The following is a 17,082-nucleotide window of genomic DNA, read 5'->3' on the forward strand; positions in this document are numbered from 1 at the left end:
GGAGTGCATTGACGATTTTTTCTCAACTCGCAAAAATCTTCAAACAATTTGCTACCAATTGGTGATAAAATTTTTTGGAAATAATGAAGGGGATAACGCCTTTTTTTTCAGGGGTGATTTTTCAAAAATTTATTTTAAAAAAAGTACTAACTAGCAAATGTTTTTTATTAGCTCGCAATTTTCTTCAAAACTACTTCAATGAGGAAAAAAATAAAAATTTGGAATATCTATCATGAGGGGCTAATTGATCGATCTTTTTTTTCTTTCGACATTTCTGTTGTCTCATCACACAAGGGTCACAAGCATCACCTTGGGATGCCTGGTCCGAACATCATTACCTGCAGATGGCAGTTGGCAGTATAAAAACCATGAAAATTTGAAGGTTAACTGGATGACAACGTGTTTGAAATTGAATGTAAATAAGTAATAGCACAAAGTTGATTCTTGTGGTCTAAAATGTTTCATGCATAAGTTTTCAAAAGTTTAATTATCAACTTTAATTAATTTCCAGCATCAGCACGACAATGGCTCAAAATTTACTGAGTTTAGCAGAGAAAACGTTCATTCTCCATGGTGTTGATGTAAGTTGACATAAATTTAAAATCAAATAACAGTCATGAAAGTGCAATTACTTCTAGAATTTACGAATTCCATTAATTAATTCATCATCCATTGTAGTTTACCAACTCCGAGCGATCCCCAACTATCCAATAATTACGATGTTCCTCTCCTACATAATTGTTCACATTTTTTATTTGTTATTTTAATTTTTTAATTCCGATCCAATAGCACTATGCTAATTATAGGATCAAACAATGTATAACAAATTATAACACACCTATTTCATTTTATTTTATTCAACATGAGTGGATCATATGACTGATCCACCTCAAAAAATTTAAGGATATATGTGAAAATAGAAACAATACCTCACGAATCGAGAAATTCAAATAACGAGAAATTTTGTTCAGGGAGATTTTCGAACGGATGGCCGCTCTCGATTAGAATACCGTGCATTAGAGATCGAAACGAATATAATGCCACAGACGAATGGCTCAGTTCGTCTGAGGATAGCAAATACTGACGTTCTCGTGACCGTCAAAGTTGAAGTGGACACTCCATCGCTTGATCGGCCGAACGAAGGAAAACTTGAATTCTTTGTTGATTGGTAAAAAATAGACACTTCTCCCCGAAGATTTCCAAAAACTACAGAGTATTTTTGCAACTTGTTCTCCTGTTTTAGTTCAGCAAATGCAACACCAGAATTCGAAGGCAAAGGTGGTGAGGAGCTAGGCACCGAGATCAGTAATGTATTGTCGAACGCTTATCAATCGTCCCATGCTCTAGACCTGACGATACTGAGTATTTTGCCTAACAAAAAATGTTGGAAGATGTATGTCGACGTGTTGGTAAGTGGCAAAATGGTGACTAAAATTTTTTTGCATGAAAATAAAAATTCTCCCATTTCATTAATAATTCAATGAACTATTGATATTTAAAAAAAAAATGTAAAATGTGTCTGTTTTGTCTCGATGAACAATTGTTCGTAGATTCTTCAATGCGATGGGAATTTATTCGACGCTATTGGAGCAGCTGTCAAATGCGCTCTTTTCGCCACGGAAATACCCAAAGTCGCTACAGCCTCAGTAGATGGTGACGACGCAGACATTCAGCTGTCAGATGATCCATTCGATTGCGTCAAATTGAATGTTGAAAATTATCCAGTACTCGTGACTTTATGCAAAGTAAGAACGAACGATGATTATTTATGTCACAAATTCATCAATTATTGAATGAAATAATTGAATTTTTTCTCCTCACTTGTTACTTCATAGATTGGAGATAACTGTGTGGTGGACCCAACTGCAGATGAAGAGATGTGTGCAGCTGCTAACATCGTCATATCAGTGACACCGAAGGGAAGAGTCACCTCAATTGTGAAAACTGGATATGGAAGTCTTCAACCATCAACACTGCTAAAGACCCTTGAGGTAATTATTCTTCATATAATAAACGAAATATTAGAAAATTTAATTTCGAGTTGAGTTATTCATTTAATTATTTTGACAGTGTGGAAAAGAAATTGGTAAGAGATTGAATGAGAGACTGATGGAGGCATTGAGGAAAGAAGAAGCTCTCGGACCACAACGTCCAGTCTTTGGTTTTCTCGGATAATATACCGAGATTTTTTTCCAATGGATAATTCAGTTTGTACTATTTTATTTAAGAACAAAAAAAGAATGACTCATTTGGGTAACAAAATGGTACAAACAATTTATTTAAATAATTTACTACAATATGTTTAATTCTCTTCTCGTTACTTTATCAATATATTTCAACAATATCCCAATATTTTTGCCGTAAGGAACCTTAATAGAATCATCCTCCATGGCATTTAAATCATCAACACTAGGAACTACATGCACTGAAGGTCTTTTTACGGAAGAATTCCATATGCTTAGACATTTAACCCACACAACCTCTCCATTGTAGTGAAAAACAGTTTTATACAGATTTATACAGCACTCTTGCAATACAGGATGTTGATGTGAATGCAGATAAGGCTCTGTCATATCTAATAGCTGCCAGAGTTGTCTTTCCTGAAGCTTCAAACACTTGGCCATTGTACCTAGTTGCGACAAGATCATTCTTTGGAGTTTAAACATCTGCGTAAATTTATGAGCGTGTTGGCTATCCTTCCCGTAACTCTCTTTAGCCGAAATCTCCAAAAACTTTGCAATGGCAGGACTGACTTTATCGAGAGTGCGAGATCGTACGAAATCCTCTGATGCCTGAGCAACAGTGAAGAGAAGCTGCCACGCACGATTCATAATTAAGACATTAGATTCTTTGAAGCGATCCACCAATGGATGCCACAGCAGATGAACAATCGGTAGTAGCTGATCCGTCCAGGGAGATAAAATGTCCAGTCCACCTTGGAGTATCTCCATGGCTATCAGTGTCTCTGGGATCTTTCTCGATGGCACAAAATTGAGACTGCACTTTATAACATCTTCTACTAGCTTGATGTATGGTGGAACTTTCGTTTCGTGAGAGTCTCCTCCTGAATCAGCATATGCAGAGCCTTCTTCATAATTTTTATCATCGAACTCTATTTCTCTTTCATTTTCAGGGATTTCTGAGTCATCGTCCACCATCTTATCAACCTTTTTAGCTTCGTGATACTCGATCAAAGAATGAATCACCCTTTCAGCAATATTTTCTGATATTCTGACATTATCCTCCTTAAGTTCTTGATCACAAACTTGTCGTCTGATACACAAAACAAAAGTATACAACACTTTCAATATCGAATGGGAATTGCTCCCCTGAGTCGCAACTTTCAGCTGTCCCAATGCTTCAGCAACAATTTCCTTCAAACATGGAAGAAAATCTAGAGTGCTGTACTTCATGACGATCGTCACAACATCCAGCACCCCGAGATTCCTCTCAACCCTTCGTAATTTAACAGTAACATGGTAGGAAATGTAATCTACATTATCACGAAGTAAATTCGTGATTTCAGTGTATCCCTGGGATTTAGCGAACTCTTCTAGAGTATGAAGACCAATGGAGCTAATCAACCGGTTCTTATTCCCAGCTCTTTCGATGATTAGGTACAGGGTCTTGAGCAAAAACTGCTGGTACTCTTCCCTCAGTATCGAAGCGAATATTCCGAGAGCCTCCATCAGGAGACAATTCTGTACGATATTACTTTGGACTTGTGAGAGAGTAGTCTCGTCTTCCATTTCAATCGGCAGGTACCACAACTCATCATCGACGTAGTGATTGATAACTTGAGGATACAGAGTCTTGAGTGTGGGATTGGGTGCCATGCATATCCAATTGAGCAGCAACGTCTGTTCCTTCTGGTAGTGTGGCATGTCGGACATCAATTGGATTATGCTGTCAACCAGGATCTCCACATCCCCCAGCTCTCCCAGCAATTTACAAACGATTATTAATTTATCGTGGACTGCTGAGTCTAGTATAAACTTGAATTTTTTCCACGATGTCGTTGATAAATGGGCAGTATCTTCGATGGTTGTTATGTGATTTTCGTCAAGTATCGAAACCTCACGACAATCCAATTCAATGACATAGATAAGGGCTAGGAGCAGGCGTCTAAGATGAGCCATCGAGCTCATGATCTTTGGTAAACGTTCCTCCCCAAATATCCTCAAGTATCCAGTCAATTGGTTCAAATAGGCTAGCTGAGCAGCACTCTCCGATCTCCTCATGATCCTGGGGAGTTTTGTCAGTAACCTGTAGAAGTTTTCCTCCAACAACGAAGTTATCGATCTCATTCGGAGATTGGAAACGATCGCATGATTTATTTCATTCAAACAAGTTTTTGCTGGCTCTCTCACTGCGTCTTCGTCATCTTCGGATAGTGCAATCACCACGTCGACCAAATGAGGAACACTTTCACTCAGGTTTTTGGTACATTTCGTTATTAATAAAGAAACTGTTGAGAGGAGTTCTCTTCTGACTTTGTGATGCGAATGTTTCGTTAAATTGGAGAGATTTTTTAAGGGATTGCTGAGTTTTTCAGACGCTGCCTCCAACCACTCGACATTTCGGACCATCTGCAGGTACTTTTCCGTTTCGTTTTGACCATTGAGCTTCAATTGCATTCCCAGCGGATCAGGGGAGCTAGAGGCGTTTGAGGTAGTGATTGGCATTGGGAAAGTGGGTGCAGAGTTTTCAGGTGATGAATCTTCCATGACGAGAGAGATGACTCTACCCAGTGCTCTGATTGCCATCTGAAAGTATTATTACAATTGGAATTTTGAGTTGATTGGACACCTTAAAATTTTTTAAACATTAAAACGTAATTCAATTGTTGATGAAATATACGCATCTTTCTCCTTGTAATAATCCCAGATTTCTCAATTAATCAATTTATGACATACTAAAGAACTAAAAAAAAATGTGACATACTAGAAATTTGTGACATACTAGGGAACTAAAAAAAAAAAGATGAATATCATACCAAAATGACTTTATGATTCTGAGTCTCACTCCCCTCAGCAATATCCAACATTCCACGAACAATCCCAGGTAAGTACAGCATGACTACATCTGCAACTTGACTCCTCAAAACTACATCAGACGTGTCAGCTTCATCATGAACGTACGATAGAGTCATTAAAGTGTCAATTGCAGCAATCCTCAATGTTGAATACTTCTCACTCTTGGCGATGGAGACACAGAGGAAGAAACTCTCACTGAGCTTCAGTGAATTATCTCGAGTGTAAATTAATTCTATGACGTCGGACGATGCAGATAAGAATAAATATTTCAGACAGTGCATTACACTCAATTTCAGTTCTTCGTGTTCTGGAATTACTGTTAAACATTAATCAAGAGTGAGACAATTGTCTTGGCTTTTATGTATTGAGTCTATTCGGAATTGTAACTCACACACAGTTGGCTGATTTGTATCCTGCACTTGACGAAGAAGAATTGAATACAGTTTGAAGAATAATTCAATTTTCATGACTCTTACTTCACTCAGGGCTGCCTCTATTACACTGAGAAGATGTAATCTTGTCTCTGTGCTGAAAATCAATGCCAGGAGTTTAAAAAACTATGCAGGGTGATTACAAATGCATTGATTAAGCAAATAAATAAATAAATAAATTGAGTGAATGAAGAAATATCATAAATAAATTACCTGACATCATCACTTCCCAAATGTATGATAGGAGGAAACAATACGTAATCCAAGAGATTCTGTAAAGTGGACTTGGAAAATTTCCTTAGGCAATTGCAAATATTCTCAGCATTCTGCTTATTAGGACTCTTGACTAACAAATCACAGAGTGGTTTGAGGTTGAAAAAAGCCTCATGCGTTGTCATTTCATTCATGTTCTGACACAATATCTTCCAGAGGCCATCAAATCACAAAAACTTCTCATCCCCACAACCTTGACAAATTGATATTTACGTGCGAACCGAGTTTTGAAAATCCCCTAAACAAAATGCAATACCACGCAATTGCTCTAGAAAATATTGATATTGTCAACCAGGTGTTCCGTTAGTTATTCGGCCGGCTCGCTGCTGAATTGGCATTGCAGGGACATCTGTAGGATCTCGAAAACAACTATTAAATATCACGATTGATCTCCCGTGGGTTAAAAAATACATTGACTCTTTTATTTTTTTATGAACAGGGATAATTAGCTTTCCAGTGAAAAGTGCAATTCTTCCTTCTTGTGATGAGCCTAGACCGAGTTTGATTGATTGCTTTGTTTCTAATTTATGAAGATTGAAAGAAAAGTTATGTATTAAGTGTTCATTTTCCCCCATCCCCCCACATAAATTAATGAAAACAAAAATATTAAAGAAGAATAAACGAACATTATTTATTTCAAAAACCCAATGTCCCTCATTTTCAAACGAACAATTTGTTTATATCAACAACACTGACAGACCTTTCCTCCATGAAGTTGATGAGATACCTCGATACCTTCCTATAAGCCTCAATAATCTCCGGCCTTAATCTCTTCCTGACGACTTCTGCCTGAGCATCAACATCGAACCATGTTCTGAGAAGATTAACGCGTCCATAGCAAGCGGCCACAGGCAAATCCCTTCGAAACTCACTATTTAACTTGCACTTGGGGCACGTTTTAGGCATCGTTTTTGTTTTCTCAGTCACCCAATCACATTTATTAAATGTGCACATGATTTTGGGGGGATGCTTCTCCATGAAATCAACGATGTGGCCCTCCAAATCTAGTATGATTTTATCAACATACTCCCAAGGAGCAACATCGCATTCAGGATTACTGCACGACGACAAAACTGGAATATATCCTCTCCCTTGCTTCCTGTTAAATCCATACATCCCAATACGGCTCCCACAATTTCTGCATTTGAAACAAAATCCCTCAATCGGAATCAACCTCCTCTGACCAGATTTCGCACCGTTGGCACCTGAGTTTTGCCATTCCTTCCTTACTCCCAGAAAATCAGCAAAAAATTCAGCGTGCAACTCTGGAATTGGCTTGAAGAGGGATACGAGTGGTGGTATGAGTTCTTGGATGAAATAATAAAGCAGATCAGGTTTGAGGTTCGTCCCCTTGAGATAAGCTCGTTTTTCTGGAGGGTTATCTGTCTCATCTACGCAGATGATGTAGGAAATAAAGTGTCCCTCTCTCCATGTACCAGGTGCTGTTTTATTCAACCGAATGGCCAGATCCACATGTGCAGCTCTAGTATTGGGACTGTCTTCTGGGTCGTGTAGCAGCTTTTTGGTGATCACTAGGGAAGGGATGACAGCCTCCAACAGTTTATCCCCCCTCATTTTACCAATCTTCTGGAGATAGGCTTCGATGTTGTTGATTTTCTTGTCGTGGCGTTCATCGCTAAATATCTCATTCAGGACATAGTGGACGGTGGTATCAACTAGCTGACAACAATACTTTTCCTTCAGGACTTTACCTTTTGCCTCCAGAACGAGCTGAGTGGAGCCATCAGGGAGATCATCGAAGTAAAGTCCAGTGTATATCTTCTTGTTCGCCATGAGGACACACTTGTAAGTCATCTCATGCTCCAGCTCGATATGTTTGTACTGTGCATTGATAGTCTCCTTGATAGATGTTGCAATGTCTAGGGCCACAGTTCGATCCTTCTGTTTGGTGTTGATCAACACTGAATCTGTATCACCGTAGATGACATTGAACCCTATTGACTCCACAGTGCTCACGGTATTCGTCAGGACTTCCCGACCCTTGGCAGTGATTATCGATGCAATGTTGGGAGTGTAAAATTGATAGAGATGTGAACCCAGGCATCCGTACAGAGTGTTGATTGTGAGTTTTAGAGCCAGTTGTCTGGCTTGATATTTCAGCTTCATTGCTGGTGAGTTGGCTGGGTCTTTTAGCAATCGTTTGGCTTCCTTGCGACTCTCAATAATTCTACCGACTATTCTGGGAAGAATTCCTGTTGGCAGGAAATGCAGGATGTTTATCCACAATTGTGTAACATTCTTGATGATTGAAAAAAATTATCTGCAGTAGCTTTGGAGGAATGAAGTGGATGAATTTTTCTCTGACATTTATTTTCAAATTGATAATTCAACTACTGCAAGCCTGTCGAAATGAAAATAGTAATCGAGGGTAAAGTGAAAAAATATACTGAATCAATTAGAAAAATTTACATCCTCAATAGGAACAATATCTCTAACTTGTTCTCTCGAACATCTCGATGATATTAATTTACTTCGGTTCAAATGACTATCGTAAACATGACATGATCAATAAATCCAAGATAAAAATATTTTACATACCAATTTGAGTAGAATCTTACCCACTGGAGCTTCAGGATTGATTTTAACATCTTCTAAAGGTTTAAAGCAAACCCCTGGCATTGTCGTGAAGCAGAGGTTGTACTCCTGGATGATGCTGGGATAGAGTGACCTGAAGTCCATTAGGATGGCTACATTCTCGTGCAGTCCAACATCAGCCTCCAACACCAAACCTCCCCTGATGTCACAAGTCTTCTTCACCTTGTGCATATCTGGAATGATGTAGCCTGCCTCGTGGAATTCGTGACGCAGCAGGAATTCACTCCTCTCATTCCTGGGAAATACCAGGGCTTTCGATAGCACGTGACCCGCAATTGTCGTCATCTCCACAGCGAGGGGAAGTATATTCATCTGACGAGTTAGCTGAATTATACAGTCAGTCTCCCTCCTGGTGATATTGATAATTTCAAACGTGCCCGCTGGTGAATCAAGGAATTCTTGGATTTTCCAGGAAGGCAACGAATGAAGAGCTCCCACCTCAGTCTTCAATATTATTGAACATATTTTGTCAAAATCTTCCTGATCTAGCTTGGGGTTAATCTCTTTGATGACTACTCTGACGTCACATAGGGGACGATGCAAAACTTTCCTGAGGGTGCGATTCTGGATGTACATTATTTTTCTTACATCGTTCTTAAGTCTGCAGATCCCAGTGTCATTGGGTATTGGCTTGAGGGCCATGATCCCATGCATCAAGTTTATCAAGGATGTCTCACAATCGTAGCCTATGAGAATGTCTGGGTCGAGGGATTTAATCTTCTCGAGAAACTTTTTAAGTAGATCCTCTTTATCAGGACACTCAATGACGTTGATAGATGTGACTGTTTTTACAGAACAATTTTCAGGCCTTCCAACACCATTAACTATGAAGCAGCACTCCTTCGTAACTGGTGATTCAACTGATGTACCAGAAATATCAACATTCATCTGAGTCAACATGTAGATCATGATCACTTCCACCTTTTTTTCAGAGACTCTCGTCCTGATGTTTAGAGTTGTGGAAACCATCGGTGGAATCTCATGTTTTTCCCCATTCTCTTCTTTTACAACCGTGATAGTCTCCATGTCTGAGCACGACACTTGACATTTACACCAAGTTTCATTATCCTGGGGCTTAGCAAACACTGGGAATTTGATCTCCAGCCAGGAGGGACCTTTCATCCCCCTCTCAGTGAGCAGAATCTCTAGGGCATTTGCACAAGTCCCAAAGATGTGCTCGATATCTGATCCCAGATGAGATCTTGGAAGCATGGGGCACGAGGCTGGATATTTAACTTCTATGTAATCAGTCTCCTCTGGGACTTCTTCAATATCGAATGCATATTTTTTCCTGACGACTTTCGGAATGTAATTAATTATTTTGTATTTATAAGCAAGTTTGACAAACTCCTGGGATGCTGAATCCAAAGATTGTGCTGCTTTACTTGGGAGGATAAAAATCCTCCTGGGGATGTTTGTCACGACAACGCAGCATGAGACGTACGTGTTCGTTGATGAAAGGAGGATCTTACCAAAGAGGTAGACTTTTCCAGGTGTGTCACTCTCATTGGCGTCCAAGTAGTAGAATTTCAGGACAGGCTCCCCTGAGGAGTTGACAGTCAGTGCAGAATGGAGATGCTCCGAGTTTATTTGTTGTTGATGAGGATTCCGTTGAGTCCTCATCACTATACTGCTTCTTCAATTGTCTCTCTCCCGAGGCTGGTTGATCGTGGGGAAGCTAAAACGTAAAACACATAATTTTCCATTTTTTAATGAAGAAATGAAAATAATAATTTGAGATTTAATAATGGGATTGAGGTTTTGGCAAAAAAGGCATGGAATATCAACTCCTGGCAATTTCTTTGTTGTCTCCAACCCACCACGATGAAAAAAGATGTCAATGCAGAGCTTCATAGACAATTGAAGGTTAACAATAAATTTTCTACGATTTTACATACCTCTATTGTTTAAATAAACTGCTTGTTTAATTGTTTTTGGGAATACCGACTCTCTCGTGGTCCTGTGGTTCGCTTTGTCTCAAAATAACCTCTTGACATAACTGCGCAACACAAATGGCGTGATTTCTTTGTTGAAACAATATAGCAATAATCCAAGCGTTTTTGGACAATACACTTCCGTGGCATTTTCGATTCTGTGAATTTCTTCATTGGATAGAAAGACAATTGGTCGAATCGTTCGAGTATATATCATTTTCGCGGGAAAACAGGCCTTCTCAACCCGGCCTCGTGAAAGCATGTTTATAGACCATTTGTCGGTAAAACGAATATTTCGTTTCTTACCTGACAATTATATCACGTACTGGCTGACCGATACCTTTACCATAGAATTATAAATAAATATTTTCAGTAAAATGATGCCTATGAGAATTATGATATTACATGTCCTCAATATCAACAATATAAACTGTAGAAAAAAGTGATGAATGTACATATCTGATGGATTTTTCAATTTTTCACGACTAACGAAAATAAAAAAGATGGAAAAAACGAGAGGTTCCCCATGTCCAATGAGCATACGTGACGCATTCGAGAGTAGCCGAGAGAGAGCAGTAGCCACTCGGCCAATCGCGTGCAAGAACGACAAAGGGAAACAGAACAAGAGCACTCTTTCGGGCCCCTCACGAATGCTCACGAACACAGTAATACCGTCTGTCTGTCGTTTCCCCAGTTGACAATACACTTGTGAAGTCTTTTTTTTTCCCAAGCTCGCACTATTTTCTTATTGAATAAATTTAACTGTTGAGTTTGTATGGATTAGCCTCAATGATAGACACATGTGGAAAACAACGAGTTAAAATCCTGTATCAGCGGAAATAACGTCGCAGTTGACGCGATCACCACAGAATCAGGATGAGTTTCCTATTGTAAGTGTTTTTTTTCCCTCTCGAAACGGAGTTTTCAACAATATTTCCCTGCTGAAACTCTCGCCAGTTGTTTCATATCAGTGATGATAAGATTTATGAGGTGGTGGGTAAGATGTCATTAGACCCAAGTATTTCAGAGTGAGAAATTCAATCGATTGTTGAACCGGTCGTTTTGTAAATTGACAGTACACCTTAGACGTCCATCACCCCTCCCCCTCGAGCTCCTTCTCTTATCACACAACTCAGGTTCTTGACCTGTGGAACTTGACAATTTTTCCGGACCCCACAGAAGAGGTTTTAATGAGCAAAACAATGACAATAGACATGACAAACATTTTTTTTTACTAGCCACGTAGTACTACGATATTCCATACTGCTGTTATGCCGTACAGATCACGTCATTACGACAGATTTAGTCTCGTTTATGAGTCACTTGTCAAGGAAATGCACTTTCTCACTCTCAACTGCAGGAAATTGATTATGGCATTGTTATGACGTGCATTCCCTTAGTCATTATTGAATGATAATTATTCTCTTTAAAGTGGAAGATTGTCTTCCAAAACATTGGAGCCAAAAAAATATTCCCCGGGGACACATCAGTATGACTTGATGAATCTAAATGCACTTTCTCACTCTCAAGTGCAGGAAATTGATTATAAAATTATTATGACGTGGATGCTCTTTGTCGTTATCGAATGATAGTTGTTTTTTCTTTAAAGTGGAAGCCGGTCTTCCAAAACATTCAAGCCAAAAAAAAATATTCCCGAGGGAACACATCAGTATGACTTGATGAAACATGCTGCTGCAACTCTGGGCTCTGGAAATTTGCGGCTAGCTGTGATGCTCCCTGAGGGTGAAGATCTCAACGAGTGGGTGGCTGTTAACAGTGAGTGAAAATGCACAATGCTCCTTTCCAACATTGATAAAAAAAATCCAAGACTATTGAAATGAAATTAACATTTCTTTTTTTTATCCAGCTGTTGATTTCTTCAATCAAATCAATATGTTGTACGGCACCATAACCGAATTTTGCACGGAAGAAAGTTGTTCAATAATGTCAGCTGGGCCCAAATATGAATATCATTGGGCAGACGGTCACACAGTTAAGAAGCCAATAAAATGTTCAGCACCCAAATACATCGATTATCTGATGACTTGGGTTCAAGATCAGTTGGACGACGAAACACTCTTTCCCTCGAAAATAGGTCAGTAATTCGAATAAATTGAATAGTTGATCTCCATTTGCTACCAGTGACTCAATTCCAATTGTTAAATTTATTGCAGGAGTTCCATTTCCAAAAAATTTTCTCTCAATTGCGAAAACAATTCTCAAACGATTATTCCGAGTTTATGCACACATATATCACCAGCATTTCAGTGAGGTTGTGCAGCTGGGAGAGGAGGCACATTTAAACACATCCTTCAAGCACTTTATATTCTTCGTCCAGGTGATTAACAGCATTGGTTGAATATTTTTCATAATTTTTCATCGTAAATTCACTAATGATAATTTTGATTTTCCTTTTACAGGAGTTTAACTTAATTGAAAGACGAGAATTGGCGCCACTGCAAGAGTTGATTGAAAAATTAACAGCTAAAGATGCACGATGAATAAACTAACACTGGTAACACGAGCAAAGTATAATGTAAGGAAATTCCTCCAAAGAATCTCAACTCACTATTATTCTCTTTTGTTTTCTAATTGCACTCGTAAATTGAGATATGTTCATAGTGAAATTCAATGCAATATTATAACAGACTTCTCACAGTTCAATAGAATATTATCAATCAACAATAAATGCATCTGATTCATATTAGCAGAATGAATGAGTTCTAGCATTTAGCTAGATGGAATTTTTTCACGAATGGAATCGTGTGTTGGCAAATGTGCTAACGAGTTTTGTAAAATAATTGCGTGTCGCTCCATTATTTCATCGTTATTCATCTCGTCCCTCTTCGATTCAACTATTGAGAAGAGGAATTTAAGGAAAGTTGCATATTCTTTTTATAATTTATTGTGTTCTTCTTTTTCCTTTTACCGCAGTATGAAATTATAAGGGGTTTCACTCGAGGATTTCGAACTTTTAAGATACCTACGTTTCGTGACGACGTTAAGTTAATTTTGTTTTCTATTATTATAATTTTCCGTTGTTTAATATCACTTATCATTGTTAGTAGACAACTAGTAAAATTTTATTTAGATAAATGCGTTCATTTCACATCGAATTTTCACTTAGGCGATTGCATTATCTTCATATTTCTTAATTATACACACATCATTATTATTTTTATCATTTCGAATATTTGTTCAAGTATACGTCACCCTGATAATCAATGATAATGGACACACCATTTGACGATTACAATACAAGGTCTGTGAAACATGAAGCTATTACCGTAAAGCACGTAAAATAACTAGAGTAACAAGAATAAGAACGACGAAATTACAATTAGGTATTGGGTGTGAGGATCAAAAGGAAAGAAAAGTTATATATTTTATATATAAAGCCTTTGCGCGAATTTTCTGGATACAAATTTGCCTGTAAATAGCCATTTGAGGAAGGAACAATTTTTTTATCAATCGGTGTAGACTTGGCGCTTCACAAAGTGTATGTTCATTAATGTGTGGCATTGTAACTGTCGATTGATCGCTTCGAACAAAGATACATGCATTGAGGCAATATATTTAAAGATACCGATTCAAGTATAATTTATTCAAACAGTACTTAAAAGTTGTGCAGAGTGAGGCATATGCCATGCATACAATAAAATCCTCTATTTTTCAGTTTCAGCGCTTGAGTTTATCATGAATATAATGGAATTTCGATAACCGACGATATTAATCAGTAATAATATACCAAATTTAGGGTAAGCAGACCAATTGATGAACGGTTAAGGGGAATCTATGGTTTTTCGAGAGATCAAAAATCGATCAATCACATAAATGAGACAATGACGGATTTTCTACGTAATAAAATATATATTCATGAATAACAAACGATCAGTGTTATTCAATACGAAAATTGATAGCACGATTCCTATTATATTATTTATAAAATACTTTAAAAAAAGTCGAAATCGTGCATCTTTTGGCGGGTGTCTATCTACTGGTCTGCTTTTCCTATAGGAAATTGGCTTGTGATTGTGTTAACAATGGAACGTATGTCAACATTAATTTGATATTAAATTGAAGATTTACGTTCTCCGGGCATTTACCCATTCAATAAAACTCATTGCATCTAATCTCGCGCTATATACGAGTAGTTTTCGAGCGGAATAAACGCGTTTTTAAAGACAGAGTGAGGAATATACATGGAGAAAAAAGTTGCAGATAAATTAGCAAAGAAGTCAAGTAATTGTGGAGAGGTATCCATTTCAAATTTACTAAATGTGATGGTAATTTGTGCCGAAACCGTAGAATTTACCATTTATGCTATCAAAAATTATTCGGAGCCAGAAGAAAATACCCCCTACAGTTGCCGGAAATTTTTGCGTCCATAGATGTGTTTTGCCGAACGAATCGTAAGATATTCCCCGCAAAAAGTATTTTTTATTGAATTACAATTTCGCTCCAGGATGACCTTTCGTACAATAAAATTTGCGGCGATTTTTAAAATCATTTTTATTCAACTTTTTTCTCAATGTAGCATTGACCATTGCTTCTCCCGGGAAGTGCGCACTAAAGCCCGAACATTGATTGTAAATATCTGGAGATTGGTACGAGGAAGAGCTCGTTGTATGTATAATACAATCTAACTATAAATGTAATGAATTTTATTTTGCACGATAACTACATTAAGAATACCCTAGTGTGACAGTCCCTGCAATAAAATAAAACTTCAAAGAACTATTATTTGGGCTTTCTAATATAACAAGTGCCGAATTGAACAGTTGCTGCAACTGGACTTGAACCCCATTCAAGGAAAATCATGAAGATGCAATTTTAAAATGTGAAATTTTATGTATTTGCATACACTATTTTCTGAGATCTCACTATATGACACGAAAATAATTAAAAGACGATTATATAGTCTGATTTAATTCTCAAATTATGAATTTTTAATTAATTAAGAATTCAATTTTTGGAGAATTGATTAAGAATAAATTAAAAATTCATAATGAGAATTGTCAATCAATTCACAATGATTTCAGATGAAATAATTCCGAAGCTTAGTGCAAACTGTTACTTGTAATCAATTATACACATGTAACTCAGCAAATAAAGAGGTCATTGGTTGAGTAGAATGTACTCTTGAATTTATGAAGATGGGGCGGTTTGAAGGGGAAGGGGATTTCCACCGACGAGTAGATGATTTCACCTCCCCAGCTCCCCCCACAGAACCCCATAGAGTTGACGCGTTGAGTCATTAACAGCACAGTAAGCTTCTTAGACCCCTTCTGTTATCATTCTGTTGCGAGAGTACGTAGCTTGTCTCACGATATATAATATTAAGTTCATAAGTGACAGTGTGCTTTATCGAATATCGAGGAACTAACGTTCATTGAGGGATTAAATAAATTATAATGCTGAATTCCGAGAGAAATGCCACTCTGGAACTAGTTTTCGTCGCGTAATTTCAAATTACCTCATGTATCACGAGTTTGTTTCATGTATTTTTCGTTTGTTACTGCGAGAGATATAAATAAGAAATCAATAGTTTTGTATGACCAGCGGTCGTTACTGATAATGCCTGTGCAGTGTAAATAGTGTTAATTCCTTTGAAAATAAATGAAATTGCAATATGAACAACTCTTTTGGGTAATGATTAATCAATACTGAACGTTTCTCATGAATAATAATATGCACATATCAAAGGAACGAGGAAAATTGAATAGATTTTCCTTGAGAACTGTAGACACAAGCCAAAAATGCAAAATCAATATCTTTTTGAGGAAGGAAATGGCACGTGGATGTTAATTGTACGGGTTCAATGACTGGAGAATAAATGAGAATTCACGTTCGGCGGCAGTTACAAAAGAATATTCAAATCAGAGAGATGAAAAAAGTGAGGGGAAACTGATGCGCGGTCTTATGTACTTAATTACTATCGAAATTAAAGTTTTTCTCAGTAAATTCCATTCTTTCCATTACTAATATATTATATTCCACTTCGTTTGGACGTAATATCGGTTTAAAATATTTTCAACCCTTCATCTCTTGAAATAATAATCTACAGTACATTATCCAACCTGTTTCGTAATAATTCAGTCAGAAACGATTTAATAATTACATGCGAAAATCGCGAGTCAGCAGTATTATGTCAATATTGACAGAAATACTTGCAGTCTACGGTTATGGTAATCGATGTGAATATACTTTATTTAATTTCGTAATTTTATGGCATTTGCGTATTGAGAATAATCCCATTTGTCTCGTTGAGAAGCCATAGACGTCACATTCGTGGAAAATGAATTTGAACAAGAGTGTGAACGATTTGTTTAAGAAACCGAGGCATCACCTTATGAAAACTAACGCGCAAAGTACTATATTCGAGGAAGTGCAACGCTGTAACCAAATAGTTTTTCTTGCAGAAGAAACAACTAGGAAATATGTGATAAGCGCTCATGAGCGATGACTGTCAAATAGGAATTTAGAACTGTGAAGCCAAATGAATGTTGTCTTCCCCAGGGCGAATGACCCAGTGGCACGTGACTTAATTAATTTTCCAACTTTAAAAACAGTATTTCAGTTGCTGTGAAACCCCTATCGAAAGCAGTATCGTTCCTAACATTATTTGGACATTTTGGACATCTTGTTTTATGCGGTACATAGACCGGGGATTCGTTGGAGAATGGAGGCCATCGTTTTATGAAAACTAACGTGCGTTGTTTTACATTCAAAGTCTTGCAAAAAATGCAACTAGGAAAAATGTAATAAGCGCACACGAGTGCTGAGCGCCAA

At 37.6% G+C, this 17,082-nt stretch overlaps 4 protein-coding genes across 7 annotated transcripts; 2 read left to right on the forward strand and 2 right to left on the reverse strand.

The window, feature by feature from the left end:
• The first annotated feature begins 237 nt into the window (after positions 1-237).
• LOC107040278 (exosome complex exonuclease RRP42) lies at positions 238-2,309 on the forward strand. The gene is made up of 7 exons (XM_015260300.1): positions 238-415; positions 512-581; positions 972-1,168; positions 1,244-1,409; positions 1,551-1,745; positions 1,836-1,991; positions 2,071-2,309. Exons 2-7 carry the CDS (start codon positions 525-527, stop codon positions 2,173-2,175), a joined length of 876 nt encoding a protein of 291 aa, XP_015115786.1. The 5' UTR covers positions 238-415; positions 512-524; the 3' UTR covers positions 2,176-2,309.
• Positions 2,249-5,888, reverse strand: LOC107040277 (TELO2-interacting protein 1 homolog). Of its 2 annotated transcripts, XM_015260298.1 has the most exons (4): positions 5,681-5,888; positions 5,428-5,564; positions 4,997-5,352; positions 2,249-4,766 (listed from the first exon to the last, which is right to left on the reverse strand). In XM_015260298.1, exons 1-4 carry the CDS (start codon positions 5,872-5,874, stop codon positions 2,292-2,294), a joined length of 3,162 nt encoding a protein of 1,053 aa, XP_015115784.1. In that variant the 5' UTR covers positions 5,875-5,888; the 3' UTR covers positions 2,249-2,291. The 2 variants fall into 2 exon arrangements, with proteins under 2 accessions (XP_015115784.1, XP_015115785.1); XM_015260299.1 differs by lacking the exon at positions 5,681-5,888 and having other exon boundaries at positions 4,997-5,343; positions 5,428-5,499.
• A 458-nt stretch (positions 5,889-6,346) lies between these two features.
• Positions 6,347-10,771, reverse strand: LOC107040275 (DNA polymerase alpha catalytic subunit). 2 transcript variants are annotated; one of them, XM_015260297.2, is made up of 3 exons: positions 10,597-10,771; positions 8,320-10,034; positions 6,347-7,953 (listed from the first exon to the last, which is right to left on the reverse strand). In XM_015260297.2, exons 2-3 carry the CDS (start codon positions 9,977-9,979, stop codon positions 6,401-6,403), a joined length of 3,213 nt encoding a protein of 1,070 aa, XP_015115783.1. In that variant the 5' UTR covers positions 9,980-10,034; positions 10,597-10,771; the 3' UTR covers positions 6,347-6,400. The 2 variants fall into 2 exon arrangements, with proteins under 2 accessions (XP_015115783.1, XP_015115782.1); XM_015260296.2 differs by lacking the exon at positions 10,597-10,771 and adding an exon at positions 10,255-10,547.
• A 167-nt stretch (positions 10,772-10,938) lies between these two features.
• On the forward strand, positions 10,939-16,910 carry LOC107040290 (MOB kinase activator-like 1). Of its 2 annotated transcripts, XM_015260318.1 has the most exons (6): positions 10,939-11,180; positions 11,900-12,066; positions 12,158-12,385; positions 12,465-12,628; positions 12,711-12,826; positions 16,863-16,910. In XM_015260318.1, exons 1-5 carry the CDS (start codon positions 11,167-11,169, stop codon positions 12,789-12,791), a joined length of 654 nt encoding a protein of 217 aa, XP_015115804.1. In that variant the 5' UTR covers positions 10,939-11,166; the 3' UTR covers positions 12,792-12,826; positions 16,863-16,910. The 2 variants fall into 2 exon arrangements, with proteins under 2 accessions (XP_015115804.1, XP_015115802.1); XM_015260316.1 differs by lacking the exon at positions 16,863-16,910 and having other exon boundaries at positions 12,711-15,930.
• The last annotated feature ends 172 nt before the right edge of the window (positions 16,911-17,082 follow it).

Source organism: Diachasma alloeum, unplaced genomic scaffold (genome assembly GCF_001412515.2).
Source record: "Diachasma alloeum isolate Michigan unplaced genomic scaffold, Dall2.0 Dall_scaffold_00326, whole genome shotgun sequence".
NCBI lineage: Eukaryota > Metazoa > Arthropoda > Insecta > Hymenoptera > Braconidae > Diachasma > Diachasma alloeum.

What these genes read in the sequence shown, in the direction of transcription:
- LOC107040278 (XM_015260300.1), top strand. Translation starts at nt 525, where the DNA reads ATGGCTCAAAATTTACTGAGTTTAGCAGAGAAAACGTTCATTCTCCAT. An exon ending in TCATTCTCCATGGTGTTGAT is followed by an intron (nt 582 to 971) that starts GTAAGTTGACAT and finishes AATTTTGTTCAG; the next exon opens with GGAGATTTTCGAACGGATGG. An exon ending in AGATGTATGTCGACGTGTTG is followed by an intron (nt 1,410 to 1,550) that starts GTAAGTGGCAAA and finishes AATTGTTCGTAG; the next exon opens with ATTCTTCAATGCGATGGGAA.
- LOC107040275 (XM_015260297.2), bottom strand. Translation starts at nt 9,979, where the DNA reads ATGAGGACTCAACGGAATCCTCATCAACAACAAATAAACTCGGAGCAT. An exon ending in CAATCCTGAAGCTCCAGTGG is followed by an intron (nt 7,954 to 8,319) that starts GTAAGATTCTAC and finishes TCCTGCCAACAG; the next exon opens with GAATTCTTCCCAGAATAGTC.
- LOC107040290 (XM_015260318.1), top strand. An exon ending in ACTCTTTCCCTCGAAAATAG is followed by an intron (nt 12,386 to 12,464) that starts GTCAGTAATTCG and finishes AATTTATTGCAG; the next exon opens with GAGTTCCATTTCCAAAAAAT. An exon ending in ACTTTATATTCTTCGTCCAG is followed by an intron (nt 12,629 to 12,710) that starts GTGATTAACAGC and finishes TTCCTTTTACAG; the next exon opens with GAGTTTAACTTAATTGAAAG.
- LOC107040277 (XM_015260298.1), bottom strand. Translation starts at nt 5,874, where the DNA reads ATGAATGAAATGACAACGCATGAGGCTTTTTTCAACCTCAAACCACTC. An exon ending in TTGGGAAGTGATGATGTCAG is followed by an intron (nt 5,565 to 5,680) that starts GTAATTTATTTA and finishes ATTGATTTTCAG; the next exon opens with CACAGAGACAAGATTACATC. An exon ending in TACAAATCAGCCAACTGTGT is followed by an intron (nt 5,353 to 5,427) that starts GTGAGTTACAAT and finishes AATGTTTAACAG; the next exon opens with TAATTCCAGAACACGAAGAA.